The sequence below is a fragment of the Ptychodera flava genome, chromosome 14, assembly GCF_041260155.1.
Source record: "Ptychodera flava strain L36383 chromosome 14, AS_Pfla_20210202, whole genome shotgun sequence".
Taxonomy (NCBI): Eukaryota; Metazoa; Hemichordata; class Enteropneusta; family Ptychoderidae; genus Ptychodera; species Ptychodera flava.
The window spans coordinates 9,825,121-9,847,207 of record NC_091941.1 but is presented as its reverse complement, the minus strand read 5'-3'; the positions used below and the strand labels follow the sequence as shown (position 1 = coordinate 9,847,207).

The window sequence follows — 22,087 nt, the reverse complement described above, 5'->3', positions numbered from 1 at the left end:
TCTTCACATCCTTTGTCGTATGCTGCATGTACAAAACTATAAGACATTGCAATATTAATACAGGTCTGCAGAAAATGTACAGTTGCAACTGAATTTTTTCCAACCAACAGAAAATTTTAATGTTTGTATTTTTCCATGGAATATATTTCAGTATTTCTTCCAGTCAATAGCAATTTTTTTAAAGTGTTTGTTTTTATGTACCGAAAATATTAAAGATTTATCAATTAATAATATCTACATGAAATATGGCATAAATTAAAGCCACGGGAGAATGCTGGTGGAGGGACTATGCTATCATACGTACTTCCAAAAAGAACATGTTATGCAGTTGTCACAATCAAAGGAATTGAATGATATAGTGTTTTTACTACTCTACAGAATATATTACATTGTTTTTCTAGTCAGAGAAAAATGCAACATTGTTTACTAAATTAAACAGAAAATATAACCGTGGTCAACAGAGCATACTACAGAGGTACAACCTTTTATACAAATATACAGAAAACGCGCCATTTGATACTCAGTTTCCTGGCTCCCTACACGTGTTTCACTCTTGCATTTTGGCTTTCCAGTTTACGATTACATAGCAATTGGCTTCAATTTCATCGGCAACCTATTTGCAAACTAATCGTTAGAAGAAACATCCTGTCATTATACTGCCTTCAGTATCGCTGATCTCAAGTTCAGGTTGAGAAGAGGCAATGAAAAGTTGCTCTTTAGAGAAAATTGAATGCTACCTTCATGATCACGCACAATGATCCAAGAAGGCTGCGACCTTGACTTACACTAAAATTACCCCTGACAATGAAATAGCCAAGGCAGGTTCTCTAGACTTACGATCTTTAGCTTTTACATATGTAGTGATCAGTGATTACTTTTCTATTTCAGCACATTGATTTTTGCAAGTTTCTCATCCAAAAGATCCTCTGCTATTGTATAACAGATGTATAACTTTCCTACCTGAACTGTAGTTATCAAGTCTCCGTGGCAAGGTAACAGAATTTTCTCAAGCTCTTATGAGAAAACGTGTATTCACCATCCCCTGTACCGAGTAATTACAATTTCAACTTACAGCAAACACATGACAAATTATCCTCCTCTGAAGTTTCCTTTGTAGAAGTGAAATGCCAGCATGTCCAGGCTGCAAGTATTGCATTTCATATCTTTCTATTTTTATTTTATGTAATGAAAGACATTCTTTGGAAAATTTCACGGCTATTAAATGGTCCCCGACACTTATTGAATGGCAATGTAGAGCGTTTCCATAAAGTGACATATAAATTTTTCATCGAATTCATTTCATGTGAGCCCACTTAGTTTTGTTAACACCAGGCATCTTTCATCCAGCATGTCACACAGAAATATTCAATTTCACTTTCTCGATGTATCATTTTCACACCATACACTTTCTTGGTAAACATGATTTAAGTGTTAAAAGCAAATGTCAAATCATGTTTACAAATGAAAACAAACTTTTAATCTGTTAATTGATCCTTGTTTGTATAAAAATAAATTTGTTGACCATCAATTTTTAATCACTTGGTATTTTGTCATTACAATTTGCCACTGAAGTGTGAAATTGCACATAAATATCTTTGAAGCCACTTTCAACTCGCCCCGAGTCTTTGAGTGAGGTTTTGTCGCACCACAAAAAGCAAGGACATTTTATTATAAATACCAGCAGCAGAATAGCATATTTCCTTTGGTGGCAAGTATCTTTTGTTAATAATAATAATTTATTCTCATATCAACTGAATACAAATTATGGCAAAGGAAACACTGCTATATCATACAAATTTTCATGTGAGAAAAAGACTGAAAAATACTTGCCATAGGCATTAATCGAGTTCAGCCTCAATACTCAGAAATATATTAATTTACAGTCAGTATATGAAATGGCGACTATTCCATGATATCACAATAAACGACATTGCACAATAAGAAATAGCCGAAAATTATAGTAAAAAACAGCAAAATTACAAATCTAACAGATAATTTTTCAATTCTTTTTTAAATCTGTGTCTCATGGAAATATTTTTTATGTCTTCTGGAATATTGTTCCATATCGAAGTACCAGTGAATTTAATACATGTTTGCCCTAAACAGTAAACTGGTTCTGCATTTTGGTGGCCGGAAGACATTTTTATCTCTGGATTGAGTACTATAGGTATGATCAATTGAGAAAAATATGATTTGAAATGCATGGGAAGATTACCATGAAGTACATCATCAACGAATTTTAAGTTTCTTGAATAAAGGGGCACTATGAGCATCATAACTACTTCCTGATATAATACGCATGATTCTTTTTTGAGTGACAAGAATATCTGCAAAATATGATTTCAACGTACTATGTGGTTATTACGAAAATACTGCAAAGGATGCACGAGGACATTGGCACAGTGTATCGCCCAACGCGAAGCAGAAATGTGAGGTAAAATGAAAGTATTATACAGCATAACTAAAATTGTTTGTGGAACTATAAACCTCAATTTACGAAATATACCAGTTAATCTACAAATCTTTTTTTTTCATATCAAAAACCTGCTGTTTCTAACACGGTTGTCCGTTTTGACCCCAACAAAAGATGTACAATCAACTTCATTTAAGACCATATCCTTCAAATGAAGTGAACCTTTCAATTTTTCTTTGATTTTTCTTGCCTCTAATCACCATATAAACTGTCTTGTCAGCATTTATGGTTAATTTGTTACAGTCACACCATTTCACAACCTTCTGAAATTCTATATTTACATCAGTAAGAGGAATACTATTTGAACTGTTGTGGAAAGAATGGTAAATTTGCTCAGGGGCAAAAAAATTCAAAGGCAGCAAAGTAAAAGACGCTGCTTTAATCTCTTATCATCCAGAACTCAAATCCTGGGGAGTGACTTGCTGGGTCAATTTCGTTTTCATACTCTGTGATTTGGAAAATCTTGTTTAGAAATATTACCGATTTAAGTGTACAAAACAGAATTTGAGTATTCAGTCACAGTGCTTTGAAATCTAAAAGTAACCACATTACAAACATTCATATACATATACATATATTATATATATATATATATATATATATATATATATATATATATATATACACACATATATATATATATATATATATATATATATATATATATACTAAAATGACACCAACAAACATTAAACTAGACCATTTAAAGTGAGTAAGAATAAAACAATGGGTGGAATAGTCCATTGATTATATAATACAAATTTGATGGCACCAATAAATTGAAAACTTCAAAACATATGGACAAATTCACTCTCAAAATATACCTGTTAAAGAGGCACTCCCATTTGGTAACATTTTTAAAACACCACGTCAAATATCGACCGTTGGCAATAAAAAATGTGCTTTAAAAAAGTTACCAAATGGGAGTGCCACTTTAAATCATACACAAAGACTGAAGCTCTCAGCTGATGAAACAAGCTTCAAATTTATTTGTATGTACTCTTTGTTGAAATCAAATCTAATGTTTGCTTTATACAGAGAAAAATTTAAAACATCTATTTCCAAAGCTACGTGACTGAGCATCTTGACTGTCAAAGCAGTTTTATATAGATGTAAAAATGCCTCACAACAGGATATTGCGATGTGACACCAATTGTCATGGTCAGACGTTACAAGCATACAAATACAGGGAAACACAATGTAGACTCAGAGATGTAATCGGAGAAAACCGTTTGATTAGGAATTGTTCTCAACAAGGACTGGAATACTAACAGCTAAATTAAGGTCTGCAACCCATCTAAAAATATCCCAACTCTATTGACTTGACTATGTCAAATCAGTGTGTATATTGACCAAGGAGTCTAATCAGCAAACAAGTGCAATCTTAATGCTTCAGTGCAATCTTGGCCTTAATAAGAAAAATATTTTCTTAATTAAATTGAATGGTCTATGATTCCTGGGAGTGATGTTATGCTTGTAACATATCTACTTGTCAAGCAATTCACTTCAAGTTTTAATCCCTGCAACAGGAAATTGTGACGTAGTATACCTAACAATGCAAGCCTGATTAGAAATGACATTTTTTTTCTCCATTTTGCACAAACTTTGGGTGCGGCATCTAAAGAAGAGATACATACATTGGCATTTATGTACAAATCACAACCCACAGAGAAAATGCAGGGCTAAGAATGTTTTAATGCTAAATACCTATCATATTGAATATTTTACATGTGTTTTTCTATTAAAAGTGAGCCATATAATAGAAAACACTATTGAAATGGTAAGATGCAAAATTACTTCTTCTGTTACTTTGTTCCTACACAAAGACAGTGGTGTATATTCTGCTTTATATACCTAGCGATATGAATTTCTTCAATTATCTGAGGCATAAATCATTTAAATATGGTTATTGGCATTATTTTCCCTCCAAAAATAACTCTTCATATAATTTAATAAACATGCTATGACATATATGCCGATATATTTTTAGGAATTACAATCTTATTAAGATTCATTATCAGTTATCTTACGGGCAATTTCATTTTGAAAAGAAGCAGTACTGTGTATCCAACCACACATAGCCTTTCCCAATGTACTGAATGTGATCAGACCGAAAATGCAGATGTCCTGTATAGATAGAACTCATCATTTTCCTTCAATATTCCATACTGGAATGTTTGCTCAAGATAAAGCCCCTGAAGAGATGAACTTACATGTGAACCATTCACAGTGAAGCTGACCCCTGCTTATTGGCATTCACCATGGCGACTGTTACTCCTGGCAACATATCAAGGTAAAAACATGCCAGAGAAAATTTCTTTCTTTCTTTCTTTTGTCACACTTTGCTGGAAATCAGACTTATGAATTTGAGTATTAAAAGGTGATATAAATCACAGACAATCCTAATCTGATGAGTTAATGACGATCTTTTTTTACATAAAAGGTATGATTCATTTTACTCTGTATTCACTCACTGAAGCATCTGACCTGTGAAATCCCATTTTACATGGGATGAGGTACCCATGTACTACCCAGTGAAGCATTGTGGGTATATGTTACCTATCCTTGGCAAAATCCAATTTAGATGAGATACCCACACTCTACCTAATGAAGCAATGTGGGTAGGTCACCCTACTCATTGGGCCATTGCTGCATCTTCAACAAGGTTTGAGTACTAAATCATGCCTTTTCAGATAATATCACACTAGGGCTGAGCCAATTAAGCTTGCACAGCTAAGTAATTTCAATAAAGTGACAGTTCACTGGTCGTAGTAGATGGGATTTGGATGAAGATATTTTTCAGACACTCCTCCTCATCACAGATGTTGATAGCCTCCGCAGCCTTGCTGGCTACGTGTGAGGCAGTGCTGAGACCGACTACTCATTACGCTGCAGAGCACTTTGTACCTGGAGGTGACTCTTTATAAGACAAGTTGGCACGTGCATAGCTGATGCTATCGAACAATATAATATGTTTTATAAAAAACAAAAATATGTCGATGCTTATTTTCAATATTTTTCAGTTAATTTGGTAATTCAAAACTTATCTTGTTTGCAAATCTAGCTCAGAGTAAAAACTATTGAAGCTTGGCTATGACGTACGGTGACACAATCACAGGAATCATGGCACTGCAATTGCGGCAACCATGCTGCCAAGAATTTCATGCTTATCGTACTGCAGTGACGCATGCGTATCAGTTAGGCATCATACTGATGATCTCCTGTAGGACTTGCTGAATTTTAAATGAAATACAAACACTCTGTGTTCACTTTTCAATTGTAGAAATGTCTATTTGGTTTTGTAATCACATTTTTCCATATCAAGGCAATGACACAGAGCTCCCATTTGATCAACACAGAAGCTAAAATGAGAAATGTGGCCCAGAAAATGAAAGTGTACAAATTTCTCAATATTTTACTCAAATCTGAATGAAATCATCCAAAGGCACTGACAAATCAACATAGACATTTTTAGAGGAAAAATTGTTTCACTAAAAACAAATTTAAAATTAAAATGTGAAATCCCATAATTTAAAAAGTGACAAGTACTAAAGATAGCGTAATATGAAAGCCATCAAATGAAATTGGGAAACAAGCTAATAAAGATATAAAGAATTTAAATAACTAAAACATTAAGATAAAACTTATTTTCGATAAAATGAAGTACTTCTGATAGATAGAGGATACTAAAATTTCAAAGGAATGAGATCTGAGGTGACTTACTTGAGGTGCTGTTGGTATGACTTCCCCTGAAGTTGTGGCAGTGAACTGATTGAGCCCAGCTGTGTCGCGATGATCAGCACAACAACACTGAGTCCAAGGAATATTAGTGGAACACTGAAAGTTGGTGAAATGGAGAGTAATCAGTCAGTACACATATTTACTGGTACATCACACTAAAGTGATGATGCACTGACGCACTAGGACCAATTACAACATACTGGATGCATATTTAACATTTGTAATATTTTTTTTCTTATTGTTATTTCTCTTCACCCAATATAAATTATAACACAGCTGTCAGACTAACTAATCCCAGTGGTATCAATTATATGTATGTGTAATTGCACTCTGCGGTGACATCCCAATATATATGGAAAGCTGACATTTTTTAATAATTCATCCAGGCACCAGTTGACATTTAGGGAAAGTTGCTGTTGGTACCACCAATTATTAACATTGTACCTTTTCTATGTACAAATTGCTTTCTAGGATAAAATAAAGAAATATCCCCCACTGCAGGCGTGTATGCACAAGATTCTGGTACAATTCTTGGCATATAGCATAATTAAGCCAATAGGCGAGTGCTATATGGAGCAAATTGTACCAAAATCGAGTGTACATCCAACTGCAGTGGGGGTTATTGCTATAATTATATATTATATCAACTCGAATGTCTCTGTCGTCTTATTGGGATATTCTTGTCACTTTATGCCCCAGATGCAGAAAACAGATGTCTGAGAGATTGGACGTCGGAAATTCAGTGCCCAAAACTAAGCATTTTTATCCAGTAAAGCAAACTACAAAAAATGACAGTGCGAGTATGGCAGAGTGCCAAAAGTACAGTGAAACATTTTTAAAATGAGGATGAAATAGCCTACACATCTTTTTGCAAAATAGTAATTATTAAATTAACCATTAGTCTATTCTATTTATTACCTCCAAAATTTCCCAGCAAGCTTGATGCTCTTCCCTTTATTGGTTTGCACATTAACCCTCTATGCCGGTTCAGGGGCCTATTTTAGCACTACAATAAGTGCTAAAACAGTATTATAGCATCAGTGGAATGAGCTCTCGTCCAATCAGAATAGTGCATGATATAATATAATTATTCTTATGTGACTAAGTCTTATGTACTGTCAAGAGATTCTTCTAATCAAAGTACACTGTTTGAAGTTTTTCGTAATTATACTGTAGTTTATCCACTTTGTAATTGCAGGTGTTCTTTTTGAGTGTGTTCTGGGAAATTTGGCTATACCTGTAGAATCTTCTATATGGTGGTGTTGAATGAATTCGGAAGTTACTACTGCAAGATGTGATCTGGTAATGTGATAAGATAAATGAACTTCAAGCTTACCTTTTTAAAAATTTCATATAATTATTTCTCTGTCTAGATCTGAGCTGTTTACTCTGCCACTGTTGAAATCTTGTCTCAGAAACTTCAATGATCTGCTTGACAACCACTATACCGTGGGAAGTGATCCGTCTTAGAAGGGAGACAACCTCCAGCTGTGTTCTTGTCATGTACAGCGTACTCACTGTCAGCTGGGTGACTTTCAAAACTATACCATGTAGGAAATCGAGGGACAGAGTCGGTCTGTCAAAATCAAAAAGTTGGAAAACACAACTGAATCAGTTTTGACGGCACTTAATTCAGTCCCTTAAAGCCCTTTAACCTGATAGACCCATCAGCCCTATCGACATTTGTGGGAATGTACCTATGATTTGTTGTGAAAAGGTTTAGAGAAAGCACGTTAGTGAGTGTGATATATGGCAACATAAATGGACAAAAGTGTAATGATGGAGGATAAATTTACTTGCTAATGGATAAAAATTGTCACAGCTATATTGAAAGTTGAGGTTGATATTATTTGATGAGAAACATTAATATTTCAGATATCCAAACCATTATGATTGAAAATAACAATTTGCTTAGCTAAATAGAACTGCATTACCCTGTTAATAATTCAAGTCATTTCAGTGAATACATTTTTCATCATTGAAGTTTCCTGTTTTATAATTTATGCATTGTTAAAAGAAACATGAATTTGGTTCTGTAGCTGTCAATAGCTATTGTCAACAATCAATCAAAAAATATTGACAAAGTGACAATTTATACCCACAGAATATCCAGAAACAGGACACAGGCAGTAAAAAATGCCACTTTTTACTTTCTAATTGTGATAATTAGTATCCCTGGAAGCTGTACATCAGCCTGTACTGTAAAACATTTTAGTGAATTTAGCTAGGTCTGTAAACTTGCTAATTTGAGGCATCATCAATTTAAATTTTTTCCTTATATTTAATACAGCTATGTCCTTTTAATAGCTAAATTAAAACCTGCTGATTGCAAAGAAAGTTGGAAAACACTTCAAAAAGAATACAGCTGATTCAACTTTTTTACAGTATATCAAGCCATACCTATCCCCATAAACCTTACTGGTACAAAAGTTTACTAAACATTGGACAAGCACATCTTGGCTGTCGATAGATTTGCTGAAAACTGGTGTACACTGAAAATCTTTTGCTATAAGCTTATTTTTGTTGTACTTGAATTCTGTGAAGCTGGCAATGAGTTTCCAATTATAAACTGAGACATAAACCTGATGATCTGGCTAAATAATCACAGATAGCATTATTTACATGTACACATATAGACACCAACATTGACAATCAGTACCAATATTTTTTTGCATGGCATTCAATTTTCCATAAACATCACAGCCTGGGGTCATCAATTACTGATTATTAACAATGAACGCCCACTGTCAGCCCTTAGTCTCATCCTTGCTAGCATATATCCAAGAACACGAACGATTGAGATCGCTCCTACGGGCACTGTGAGTCTACACTGCAAGACGTCAACCAAAGCTTAATTGTAGGTCTTTTGAGAGAAAAATAGGCTAGTTAGGAGGGAGTACACATCCCCTCTGGCTGTACTTATGCTTTATATGAGTTCAGCACATGAACGGTGGAACGGTGGGCTGGATGAATGCGTTCCAATGATTTACAAGAATAAAGACACGATGAAACTGCTTCAAAGTATACGCTATGATATATGCCACTTCATGGATGAATCTGTGGAGAGGCAGCGGAGCATGTGATTTGAAAATGGCTGGCGAGCTGAAAATAGGTGTCCTGAAATTAACTATGAGAGTGGTAGGGGAGTGACTATATAACTTCACTGAAATCAGCATGGAGAGTGAAATGAATGAAATAACTATGAAAATGTTAATAACAGTTTCCTTTTCTATCGCAATATACTTGAGAAAACTTATTTAAAGCATCTGTAATTATTACACAAGGAAAGTAAAACCCAAGCTTAATATAATACCGTCAAGGACACTATGTGCTCACATTTGGTTTGAATTGGTCCATTCGAGAAATATTTAAACCAGAAAAACAAGAATGACAAAAGCAAATAAGGTCTCCAACTTAGGTACTGGAGGCCATCTTTAGGAACATGCATATCAACTTCTATAGCAATGGGAGAAGCAGATCCTAAATACATAAGCAAATGTCAACAACAAAGAACAGAGAAGGCTTGATAAAAGAAAAGGTGGGAGTGGGCAAAAATGCACAAGGGATCTGGTAAAAAAGTAATGCTACATCATTGATCTTCTATACCCTACCCCCTCCTGCATATCAAATGTTCCACCCCTTGGTATTACATAAGACAAAATGACAGGAAGTACATTAACAACCTTGGAGATTTTTAATTAATGCCATGAGTCTTATCATTCTAGTGTAAACAGCACTTAATTTAGTTACAGATAGTGAAATGCCTTCCACTGTGGGTGGTGATTACAACATCTGGAATTATCCTGGATCCAAATTTCTCATCAGTTTTACATAGAAAAGTTGCAAAAATTGGTCCAAATGAAAAAAATCACCTCAGCTTTGTTTTCTGGATCAAATTTTCCTACAAATTGGTATCAAATATGACAAAATTATGTTCACAGCCTTCAAAATTGTCTCACAACATATCCTGGGTTAGTATAGGTCATTTAAGGTCACAAACTGAGAAAAGTACCTAAATTATACAAATTTGGGGTTTCCCAACGCTTTGAGCAGAAAATTTATCTAATAACATCTTTCGGGACTTTATACCAAATTACAAAGCTATCAAACAAGGGACTTTATACCAAATTACAAAGCTATCAAACAAGTAATGTTGAGATAAAGTTTTCTTGACCAAAAATGACAATATTGTCTTAAAAATACAATTTTTTATATTTCAGGACAATTTCCACATATCTAACTATTGTCATCTCTGTACGTCTGTGTACGAAATATGAAAGCTGTCTGTCCAGGGGTTTTAAAAAGGAAACACTGTCTAAGATGTTTTGACCAAAAATGACAAAATTGCACAAAAATAGTAATTTTCCCAATTTTGTCATAATTTCAACAAATTACAAGAGTAACACCCTTGCAAAGAGACAACCCAAATTTGAGAGCGATTGGGCCGGCGGTTTCAGAGAAGAAGAATTTTTACTGAAAATGAGAAAAATCACAAAAATTTCAGCAAAAATACAAAATTAAGGATATCTTCACAATATTCATAAAACTGTATAAGGTTAACCTAAGGTACTTGCACACAAATTTTCAAAGCAATCAAAACAGCGGTTCTAGAGTTATTAATTCTTGACCATTTTCACATTTTGTAAGCTCATTTGCATAATTTTGGCAATGCAGACTTCATTTGAACAAAATCCCATCTATAGCCCAGGATGCATCCACACACCAAATACCAAGCTGAAACGTGCAGCGGTTTGCGTGTTTTTGATGTTGACGGACATACTGTACATACATACATACATACATACATACATACATACATACACACACACATACATACATACAGACGCCATCGACTTCAGCCTATACGATAAACTCACATTGGTAAAACCAAATGTGAGCTAATAAAACGGAAACATTTCTACAACAAATGCTGCTACTGCACTTAGAGACTTATGACAATTAGAAACCTGTGTATTTCAACATATTTTAAAGGTAGGGGAATCAATCCCAGGGATCGAATTTGTTCTAGTATGTGAGAGGATTATGGAGTGTCATAGCCTTTTGTTTTCCATTGAAATTGTAATCTAGTAAGTAAATTTCCTGGCAAGACAATCTGACGCCTGACCCATGCCTTTAAGGAGGAGTTAGAGAACAAATTTTCATTACAGAGAAGAAAAAACTTACATCTGCTGCAAACATTAATTAGCTGTAAAGGTTTTGTCTTAGAATAAAGCAATGCTAAAGGAACTTGTCATTATTTCATCATTGGAATTCTGTTTATGGGGTTCAATTCTCCAGTAGAGCAACCCTGCAACTCAATTTTACTCATGACTATCACTCTAAAATTCAATTATCCATTACACCAAAGCAGACCATTAAATGCATGTATGCAGGCTATGTTGACAAGATGAATACGTGTATTTTGACATGATACAACTATCAAGTCTAACATCAGGTAATGTCTGTCATATCTTCATCACTACTACTGCTGGCAGAATCCTGTTGTGTTGATGGTTCATCCTGGGAAATCTTTCACCTCTTTGATGACTCTAGCTCTCTGCATTGTACATGCTCTATTACTAGTTTTCTTCAACTTTTAATGCTACTTCCTAGCGCTGCTTGGATCACATCAGATCTTTCCATCTCGGTGAAGGCCATGTGGTTCAACTGTATGATCATGAGATCCTGCATGGTTCATGCTAACATGTCACTTAACATTACCATCACAAAACTACCATCATGATACTGAAATTGGCCTCCACTGGGCTGCTGCTCACTCCTATCAGCATTACAATAGCAGTAAGCAGATATTTGGGAATCAACTATGTCTGTAATAAAAAATGTGCTTCTGCAGAGGGGCAACTATGACGTTTGGACAAAGTGCTTCACATTAGCTTTACTCATGTTAGAAGTTTTCATTATTGTATTTGCTCGGTGCTAGTGTATACACCAAAAGGTAGCTTACAGATGATGCACCTCTACCACAGAATCACAGTACAATAAATTACCCACAATTCAGTTTGATTTGTACACATGACGTTAGAATTTTTAAAACTTTTTCATTTCTGCCTGAAAGCAATAATATAAAACCTCTAGCTAATTGATTAATTGTACCTATTAAAAGTACGTTTAGATATTTCAGTGTAAATTTGAGAGAAACCATTAAATAACCATGAAAGTCACATTCTGCAGGTACTACAAATGCCATACCTTTTGGAAGCAAGTTAAGACAAACTGAAGGGGTCATTCTCTGTGAAAAGTTAGCATGTAAATTTCTGTTGTCTTTCGCTTTGGGGAAAAAATCAATATCCTTTTGTTTCATAAAATAGGTGCAACTACTCTCCCTACTTTCCATCACTTTATTCTGTATAGCTGAAGACACAATGGACAATTTTACAAAAATGTGATCTCTTCTCTCAATTAAGCATACTTTTCTTAATTTTTAAAATGGGAATTGAGAAGAATGGTGTCCTTAAAAGTACGATTTCAGAATTTTAAAAAGTAGTCTGTGAATTTGTCTACACATGGGAGATGTGGTAGACTTCAATGAGGAGTCTCCATGTGTATAAATCATGATGAATTATGGGAAATCTCCGGTTCTGTGAGATTCACGTCATCCATCCAGTTTGCAGGGTCTGTCCACAGCATGTTGATTCTTGTACACAACCATAACAATGAAGATGAGCACTCAGATAAATCTGGAGTTAATGCAAGAAACCAGTACAGGCAAAGTTGTTGATCTCAGCTGAATGATATTATAAATTTCGTGTCTAGAGTACATCATCCCTTTGTAGCTGATGGTGGTATGTGCTCTCTCACTTCTACACCAGCTACAGATGCTGCACATTTCCTATCTTCACCAATGGCTTAAATATCACTTTAGAGTTGTTCAGAAAGTAGTTTCCATCTTCAAACATTCGTGACTTTTTGGCTACAACATCCAAGACAGACTTTAACATGCAACATGCATGCTATGAAACATGTATACCAGTTTTCTTCAAAATTCTTCTAAGTTAAGCTGAGATAACTCTGTGTCTGTTGTTAGTGATGGAAGTTTTGAGGGAATGAATGAGGATGATCCGGCTATGAAGTACAATTTACACACCAGTTCTTCGATGATGTACATATCTACTGGTAGTTGTACCTTGGGAATTTGTAAATTTGTACATCCATGGACTCAGCTACTGATTTGAATATGTAGCTGAATCTGAATCTGTAGCTGAATCTCTCAGATTCCTGGCCGCTGGGCGTGTGGGATCAATGGTGCGGGAAAAAATTGATCCAACAGTCTCAGAAATAGTCCCACACTCTGCAGTAAATACTACACGAGCTCTGATTGGATGATAAACAAACTGTTTCGTTCCACGACCAAATGTTATCCAATGGCATGATGGATAACACGCGGACCAGAACAGAGTTCAGTGGCAGATGACAGCATTGTCACGATTTTGGATAATGTTGCCACGAGCGGCAGGCGAGTGTGGGACAAAAAATCCCTAACGAGTGTGAGAAATCTGATCCAAGGTCCTTGGTGGGGGAGGGGGGGGGGTTGAGATTCTATTAGTCTCTTGATTTTTACCTGAATTTTTTGTAAGGTATTACATCACATCCTTTACATGCTCTAGTTCCTGACACTGTAAAACACTGTCTTTACTAGCAGGCTAACACAATGGGAGACACAATGGAAAGTTAACTGCCATGGCTGTTCATCATTCTTCAAATGTGTCAAGAGCCCAGTCAACGTTAAGAGGAGAACCATCAGAGTCAGACACCATAGCTCTCGGTATCTATTATGACAATTCTTCTGGACACATCATCTATGGCATTTTCACTACTAGTCATTCCAGCTCATGACTTATCACTTTAGAACAGAGAAATTTACTGCTGAGCTCAGTGTGCTTGCTATTTTTTTTTGTGAACGGCTTTAGCCAATTACTGGTAGCACAGTAGGTGTGTAAATTGTTATATTTACTTACTGTAAATTTCATTATGTGTTTGATACAACTATAAATTCATGATTCTGAAACAAGTAATTATCAGGTGATTAACAGTTAATTGAGTCAAAACAAAATTTTATTAATAATTAGGAAAAAAGAGATAAAAAAGATGATTATAAGTGTCTCATGACATTGAATTTTGTCATAGACCTGGAACAACTTGTGTACACTTGCATATCAGTATTGACTTGTTCTTATATAGCAGGATCAGCCAGTATTTTGTTGATATGCTTTCACACTATTTGCAATCAACTTCCATAACCTTTTGACGGCCATCATGGTTGAAAACATGATCAGTCATCTTGTCAACAAGGGACCACTTTATAAAAGTGGCAGGATGAACAATTCTTTTGTTGCCGTTACAAATATCTGAGTTGCACAAAAAGAATGTGAGAAGCAAAGGTTGCAAATGTCATTAGGATCTCGTTTCCCGCTAGTTTTAATTCATCACCATTGTGATTGATGTACGTTAATTGCTGGGAAAGTTCAATGGAGATAAAGGCACATTTGTTTTAAATAAAACTGAACACTTTCCTACATCATGATTGGGTGTACTCTTTCAACGAAGGTGGCCCTGAACAGCTGGCACTTGACATCAGAATTGTTTTCGATCTGAAATTCTTCCCATGCAGTATTGCAAGGAAGTACTCGTACCATTTGGCATTTTGAAGGTATGCATCAATATGTGCAGCAATTCTGCCTCCAACTTCCAAAATTAATTCTCTAGGCTGCAAATTTAACTCCTGACAAAATTGCTGAGCTGGAACAAAGATATGATTTATCTGAATGATACAAACAGTCACATACATTTCTAGAAAATGGGTACTAATAAATGAGGGGCCATCACAAAACAGCAATAATATATTTTATGAAATTGCATGACTGTTCACTTTGAGCTCACATGAAAGACAAAAACCACGATTGCTTACAATTTTTTTCGTAACAAAATGGCCACCTGGTGGCCAAATTGGATTGTGTAACAAAACAAGTTGACATGAATACGTACATCATAGTACCGGTATATTGTCCTTGTACCGAGTTTGATTGTAGCAGTCCGGGCATGCCTGAGTATTGGTTGGGAATACATGCCTGCATGCAACCAAATCCATTAGCCTCCTGATTTCATTAACGGGGACTAAAATGCTTACATCAACAACATAACTACAGAAAGTTTCAACAATTTATTGGGCACATGACAACAAAATAGAAGCACACAGACATCTGGGGCAAAGCATGAGACCTTATATCACTCCAATCAGTGTTTATATAATTAGTCAAAGAGCTGTCTCTGACCATGTAGTCGCCTTCAACATTCTATTCTGCTGTAAATTATCTATAGGCCAACTGTTGTTGCTATGGAATCATGGTTGTTCATCATTGAACAATGCAACTTAATTACTCTGTTTGTGAAAGTAATTCTGATTTCATTTGCCAAGGTGGTCTGCAGCTGGGTCGCATCATCCTGAAAACGATGCCAAATAAAATCAAACTAGCCGTCTGTTCAACCATAGACACAAGTATCTTATGGATTTCTTAGAACTCTACACTGTTTCTGTTACTGATATTTTTATTGTTTGTCATCTCGCAGCACTTATTTTCAGTGCAAATACTGACATTTAGCATTTGTTCAAAGAACTCTACTATGGCCATGGGTGAAGAAGAAATGTTAAAATATTTACCGTACTCGTCCGAGTATAAGCCCCCGGTTCGGCAACACAAAACAACGGCAAAACTAGGGGAGGGGCTTATACTCGAGCAACCCCATGTTATCTGGCATGGACGCTTAATTTATGCTAATTTTATGCACGATTTTTTTCAACACCACTCGATCTTTCTATCGCTTTCAAAATCGACTTACACATCCAAAGAAATTGATTGTACAATCTCTGAATACAGAAGAGACATTTTGATGAAATTTCAGCGTCGGAAAAAACCCAAACTTGAAACAAAGACGTTGTGTATGCAGCTGATCTACAGCAATGTGAACAGGCATGCATTGCCTACACGGAAAGGCACCTCAATATTCCAGTATCAAACTGTCTACATCTTGTGAAAACAACAACATAGCAGTGAAAATTGTAATAGTCACCAGGAAAAGTCTTCACAAATGAAAGGATGATTGCTTCAAACAAAAGAAACTGCATGTTTCAAGCATGAAAACATCGTAGCCGTGAATGAAAATAAACAATGGCAGACGTGAGTGGGACTTTTCTATTTAGGCGACGGGGGTGAGCAGGGTTAAAGAATCAAGATAGTACTGGGAAAACGTGTCATTTTCCTTACGATGCTGTCAAGGGAACTCCAGTTTCCCATTGTTTTAACATCTTTTAATAGTTTCTTTATTATCTAAAAGTAATTTTACCAAGTTAAATGACCAAATATACTCTCCTAACCTTTCTGTACTTGAGTTACACTAGGGTAGGGGCTTAAACACGGATGTAATGCATTTTCTAAAATCCTCTGAAATCAGTAGGGGGGCTTATACACGAGCAGGGGCTTATACTCGGATGAGTACGGTACTTGTTTGTAAATCATAACTGCCTCTGGGGTCACCCCCAGTCTGTAGAGTTCAGTCATCTTTGAGACTGCCATGACAACCAAGATCCTTCACTGTCACACTTTACTGAGCAATTAGTGAAGCAAATGACGTGAAAATAAATCTGTGCAAAAGACCTAAGGTGAGTTGTCGCCATTAGAGCGTAGTTTTTTCATGGTAATAATTATCATCAAACTGCTATTCTCCACAAAGTGATTTTAAAGGCAAGCAAACCCCCTCCACCAATTTTTTAGCAATCTGTTCATATGTTAACAGCCATACAACATAATACCTTTTCACAACAAAAGAATATGCAAATTGTGTATTGATATGTAAATTGGCGACCCCTCCGTTTTTACAAGCTGTTGAGTACACTGTAACTACTGTACCATCAAACAGAGACAATTGTACCAAGAAAGACTAAAAGCAGGAATTCTGGACAACTGATTAACCATAACATGGTAATTGGAGGTAAGAAAATACTAAATAACTGAACAAAGACAAAACACAGAGGGATAGAGTTCAGTGGATGCCAATTGACATTTTAGATGGGTAATTTAACTTTTAGTTACCAGGAATTTACACCTGGCTGAACTCACCTTAAAGGAAGACTGTCATACTTGACTTCATCAGAAAATATGGAATTTTCAAGGATTGCTCTGATGATCTTCTGAAGCTTGTCACAGCCGATCCCTGACAGCAGGTGACTGGTTGTAGCTCCGTCACTGCTGTCAGGTTTGGGTAGATCCTCTAAATTGGTCAATTCTGTGGAAAGCGATATCAAGGACCTCTTCAAATATGCAACAGGGTGGAAACATGATCTGTAATTTGCTGCTGCATCTCTTATGCTTGTCAGCTTCGTGTCTGCATGTTCTCTGATATCTTGTGTGGAGTATTTCAGGCAGAATGCGATGCAGACACACAGGAGATGGTTGGCAACACTCTGATGCAGTTGAAGTATATCCACTTCTCCATGACTGATATGATCGCGTATTCGTGGCCCTTCCAAGTATATCAGCAAGTCATTCAACAGCTCCTGTGTCAAATTAAGAAAACAGTTTTGTCTAAACAGAAAACAATGAAGAATATAATGTTTCTATTGTGTGCTCTGCTTTGCATATTTCTGCAATACTGTCAATACCATATGACTATCCTAGACACGTACAACTTTTGTGTAGATTTCTGTACGTGTGTAGGTGACTATTTTGTGGGATTATGTTTATAAAATATGTATGAAATGGATATTTCTCTTTACAACCATTCAAGATATAAGCTACATAATGTTATCAGTGAAAGATATTTTGAATTTTATTGACTGACACTTATTTAAGTATTTAAGTATGTAAATTTGTTTGTTTTCAAAATTGTATAATTATTATCATCATGTATATTATACAGTTCCTGTGTTACTGTACTTTGAAGGAAACAAAGCTTAGCCATTGGAAATGCTGATAGTAACCTTTGTGTAAGTTCAGTTTGGGAATGGAACATTTGATCTTGGGATGGGGTTGTCAAAAATGTTTGCAGCCATGCTAATTTTTGAAACAAAACATAAGGGAAAGGCAAGTAACAGAGTGTGTTGATTTTGGAAAAAACAATATGCATTAATGCACAATATCTTTGAAAATAATTATTCACAAAATTTTGAACTATGGAAAAACTTGCATGTGAGCATTTACCTCCCCCCTCCCCCTCCTAAGATCTAGTGGTCATTCAATCTGTCATGTTTCAGATCTTGATTTATTTATACCAATAAAAAAACTGAGATATTTTAGATTTTGAAATGAAAGAATATCATCAACATTGACCACCTACTCACAGCAACATGGGATTGGGCAGAAACAGATTCACCGATTTCATGGTGTATAATTTTACTATGTTATCTGATAGAGGGCGCTGTATCTCACCATATATGAGTCTCCCAGCTCGGTGACAATCTCATTGACTTCGCCACTGGGTTGAGTGGAACTTAGTATCTGTAATTGCAAATGGAAACAATACTTTTCAGTAATAAACATCTTTACTTAAAAATTAGTAGCACACTAACCTAACTTGTACTTAATTTCTCAAACTTTGGTGATTTATTGAGCTATATGTCATATTTACACATATTGTTGCTCTTTTCTAGTACAGTTTTATATTTAGCTTCAACAATTTAATACTTCTACTGCATATCATTCAGATCATAGTAATAGATATAATCGATTTAAAAATCAAAATTGTTACAAAATGTGACCTAAAATTACTTGATAAAGGGCAGAAAAATGTTCAAAAGAGTATTTTGTTATTTCTACACTGTGTGAGTTGAAGTGACAGGAAACATTTCTAAACCTGATGCACATCATCCAAGAAAAGTTGATTTGCACTGAAACTAAAATTTTATGGAGGTAAAATATTACTGGAGGTGATGATCCAATCTTTATAATCAATTTCAAAAATCAGGCATTTTGTCAAAAACAAGTCAGGAGGCAAGCCTTTGTGAAATCTACGTAAAATGTCATCTCATTATTGCAAAAAATCATATTCATCACTCGTTTGAGAAAGTGAATGACTGGCAAAATGAAACAGACTACATGTATACGAATTCAACATCACAAATATCCTTCCAGGGATGGTGCAGTGTGTCATCTAGTTTTGAAATGTTTTCAATACCCTGAAAAGATGTTGCCATGGTAACACATATTAGCGCTGGGTGTTACGAGCAGGACCGTTCATTATCTGTCAATGGCTGATTGAAATTTGTTAGGGCTTCAAAACATCTGATTGAAAAGTAACAGAAAGAGGTACTGACCTCATCAAATGTTGTATAAAAGACTGATGACTGTGAAAAGAAAAATACAGAAGCATTAGGGGTCAGGGGTTAACACAGATCTCTGCCTTGTTATCAAGTGTGTGGAGAGTTGATAACTGCTTTTAATCAAAGTCAGAAGGTCAAAACCAGATATCAAGGTCTGACTTATTCATCAATCTCAAGGATATGTTTGATCACCATTTGAAGTAAACATGTCATGTATACATCATTGCATTCAGATGACTAGATCATGCTGCTTGATTGAAATCTGTTTCAATTGTGAAGAGAAAAACGTCTCCAATCCATTTTTACATAAAATACTGCAATGAAATTTCCTTTATTTCACACAGCATATACACTAGCTATAACAATTCCTGTCTCTTAATTGTAATTTACAGTAAATTTGAATTAGAGATCAACAGACACTGCATATCTTCCATATGAAGTTTGACAATGGTAAAGATTACATGGCTACACCAAAAGTACCCACTTCTGCAGTTAGAACCCTTTCTGGACATCTATTGGCGGCACAAAACAATCTCCGTAAACTGTTTTCAAGCTGAGGTAGTAAAAGGACACAGCAAAGTCCATATCTGAAATATAGAGATTGTTTAGCAACATTTGTTTAATATCATTTGTTAATATCATTCTGTAGAATACATGGATCTTTGAATTTTTAGAAACACAGTGACAAATTATGTTTTTTGTAAGAGGAGAAACTTTCATTTAAATTTTTATTAAAGTATTGTTTAAACATTTTTTATTGTTTATTTATTCAGTGAACAAAAGGTACTATTGAAGTGTGCAGTATGGTAAAATAAACTTACAATTACCAATGTACATTTGATGAAAACATGTACCATTAAATATACCATTTTCAAAGATATTTAAAAGTTACAAGGAAAATAGAGAGGTTGCAGAGAGAAAGAACTTTAACATTCATTGTGTCTATTCTGCCAGTGAATATTCATTGTGTCTATTCTGCCAGTGAATATTCCAACAGGGAATATTTGAAAATGAGAAATCTATCAAGTGCTTGAAAGCCTTTTGATTTGCTACCACAATATGTATTTGAAATAAGGTTGAACTCTTCAAATAATTGTGGAAATATGACAATTGTCAAAGTTGGAAAGGGTTGATAAAAATATATGCAGAGTAAAGACTTGGTAGATGGACTATGAGATTAACCAAAATAACTACCTTCTGTTTGCATAGTACTGAAGTGCTGCCTGCCAATACTGTTGCATGATGGGAAGTATGAAATCTGAGGTCTTGAAAAGTTGTTGAATTGAGATGACATCTTCTGATGTAATGTCTTTTACAAGGAAACAAAGAAATAAACGTCACTGAACAGGTTGTGTAAGTTTGTGCAACTCAAAGAACACACCTGCAGCAATATGGCCGTGCATTTCAAATCATCAATGACCATTTGTAAATTACTGTGCAGTAATTTTAAAGCTAAAATTTGTCAAAAAGATACAGTGTTCTTCTTAAAAGGCCAATGATATCTACCAAAATCCATATAACAGGTCTATGCTTCATTTTGGTCTATCACACACTGTTTCTGCATGGCAAATGAAACTTTTGAACTGTGTCCCCTGGCATGTGAGCAGTCTTTCCCTCTATCCTATGAAAGACAAAATGGCTGCCTTGTAGCAACATACATCATTAGATCATATCACAAAACATATTGAAGGTATGCTGATAGGTCATAGTGCAGGATCCTTATGCAAAGTTTTACATACATGTATGAAGATTTTACATCTGGTATGTCTGAGTACTGGTAGCAGATACACACGCACACAGATAAATCCTATGACATGTGATAATACACAACATTACCTGGAAATAAATCTTTACAATGTTGAAAATGTGAGAGTTGAAATGGTTGTCTATGATTTATACCAGTAGTGAGCTGGCTGTTCAAGGTGTCACATTGTATGGTCAGGCTAGCCGTAAAGACCATCAAGAAACTGACATATCTGTGAGAACAAGACAATAAGTATATTAACCAAAGCCTTTGATATGCACACTTATAAAATTATGAAACTTGAAAAGTGGCATATTAGAAATACTATGAATGTTACCATACATTGTGAATGAACTGTTGAAGATATATAGCCATAGAGTTATGAATTTTTGAAATCATAAACAGTATCATGAAGTACACATTTTACAAGATTGTGAATGTGATAACAGCATATGTGCGATTTACTGATGTACACACTAAGGAAGTCCTCTAAAATTAAATTAAACTGAAAGTTTGATACAGTAAAAGTTATTTTTAATAAAGTCAAGTCACATTTGTCCAAACTGAAGAAGAGGCATAGAATGACATAATGCATGTACTTACTGCTTTGGTATTTCACTTGGTGCAGCAAATCCATGCCATGCAACATTCCTGAGATTAAGACTTCGTGGTGGACCAATCAGAATGTGTAAGGTAAATATCTGTTCAAATTATCAAAATAGAACACTGCATTGATTAATGTGTCAACTGTCATGTTGGCAAATTTGTCTGATAAATACTGTTGCAATAACCAGGTTAT

The 22,087-nt window shown here is 35.2% G+C and overlaps 1 protein-coding gene across 2 annotated transcripts in view; it reads right to left on the bottom strand.

The window, feature by feature from the left end:
• Window positions 1-22,087, bottom strand: part of LOC139149278 (endoplasmic reticulum membrane-associated RNA degradation protein-like) — a 67,570-nt gene that overhangs the window by 41,438 nt on the left and 4,045 nt on the right. For both annotated transcript variants that reach the window (XR_011556094.1, XM_070720930.1), the window contains exons 5-13: window positions 21,892-21,989; window positions 21,381-21,520; window positions 20,739-20,853; window positions 20,029-20,131; window positions 19,539-19,568; window positions 18,655-18,723; window positions 17,347-17,783; window positions 7,551-7,790; window positions 6,197-6,310 (exon numbers count right to left, since the gene is read on the bottom strand). Coding sequence is in view for 1 of the 2 variants with exons in the window: in XM_070720930.1 (XP_070577031.1) it covers window positions 6,197-6,310; window positions 7,551-7,790; window positions 17,347-17,783; window positions 18,655-18,723; window positions 19,539-19,568; window positions 20,029-20,131; window positions 20,739-20,853; window positions 21,381-21,520; window positions 21,892-21,989 (1,346 nt within the window). In the remaining variant the exon portion in view is untranslated. The remainder of the gene's footprint in view (window positions 1-6,196; window positions 6,311-7,550; window positions 7,791-17,346; window positions 17,784-18,654; window positions 18,724-19,538; window positions 19,569-20,028; window positions 20,132-20,738; window positions 20,854-21,380; window positions 21,521-21,891; window positions 21,990-22,087) is intronic.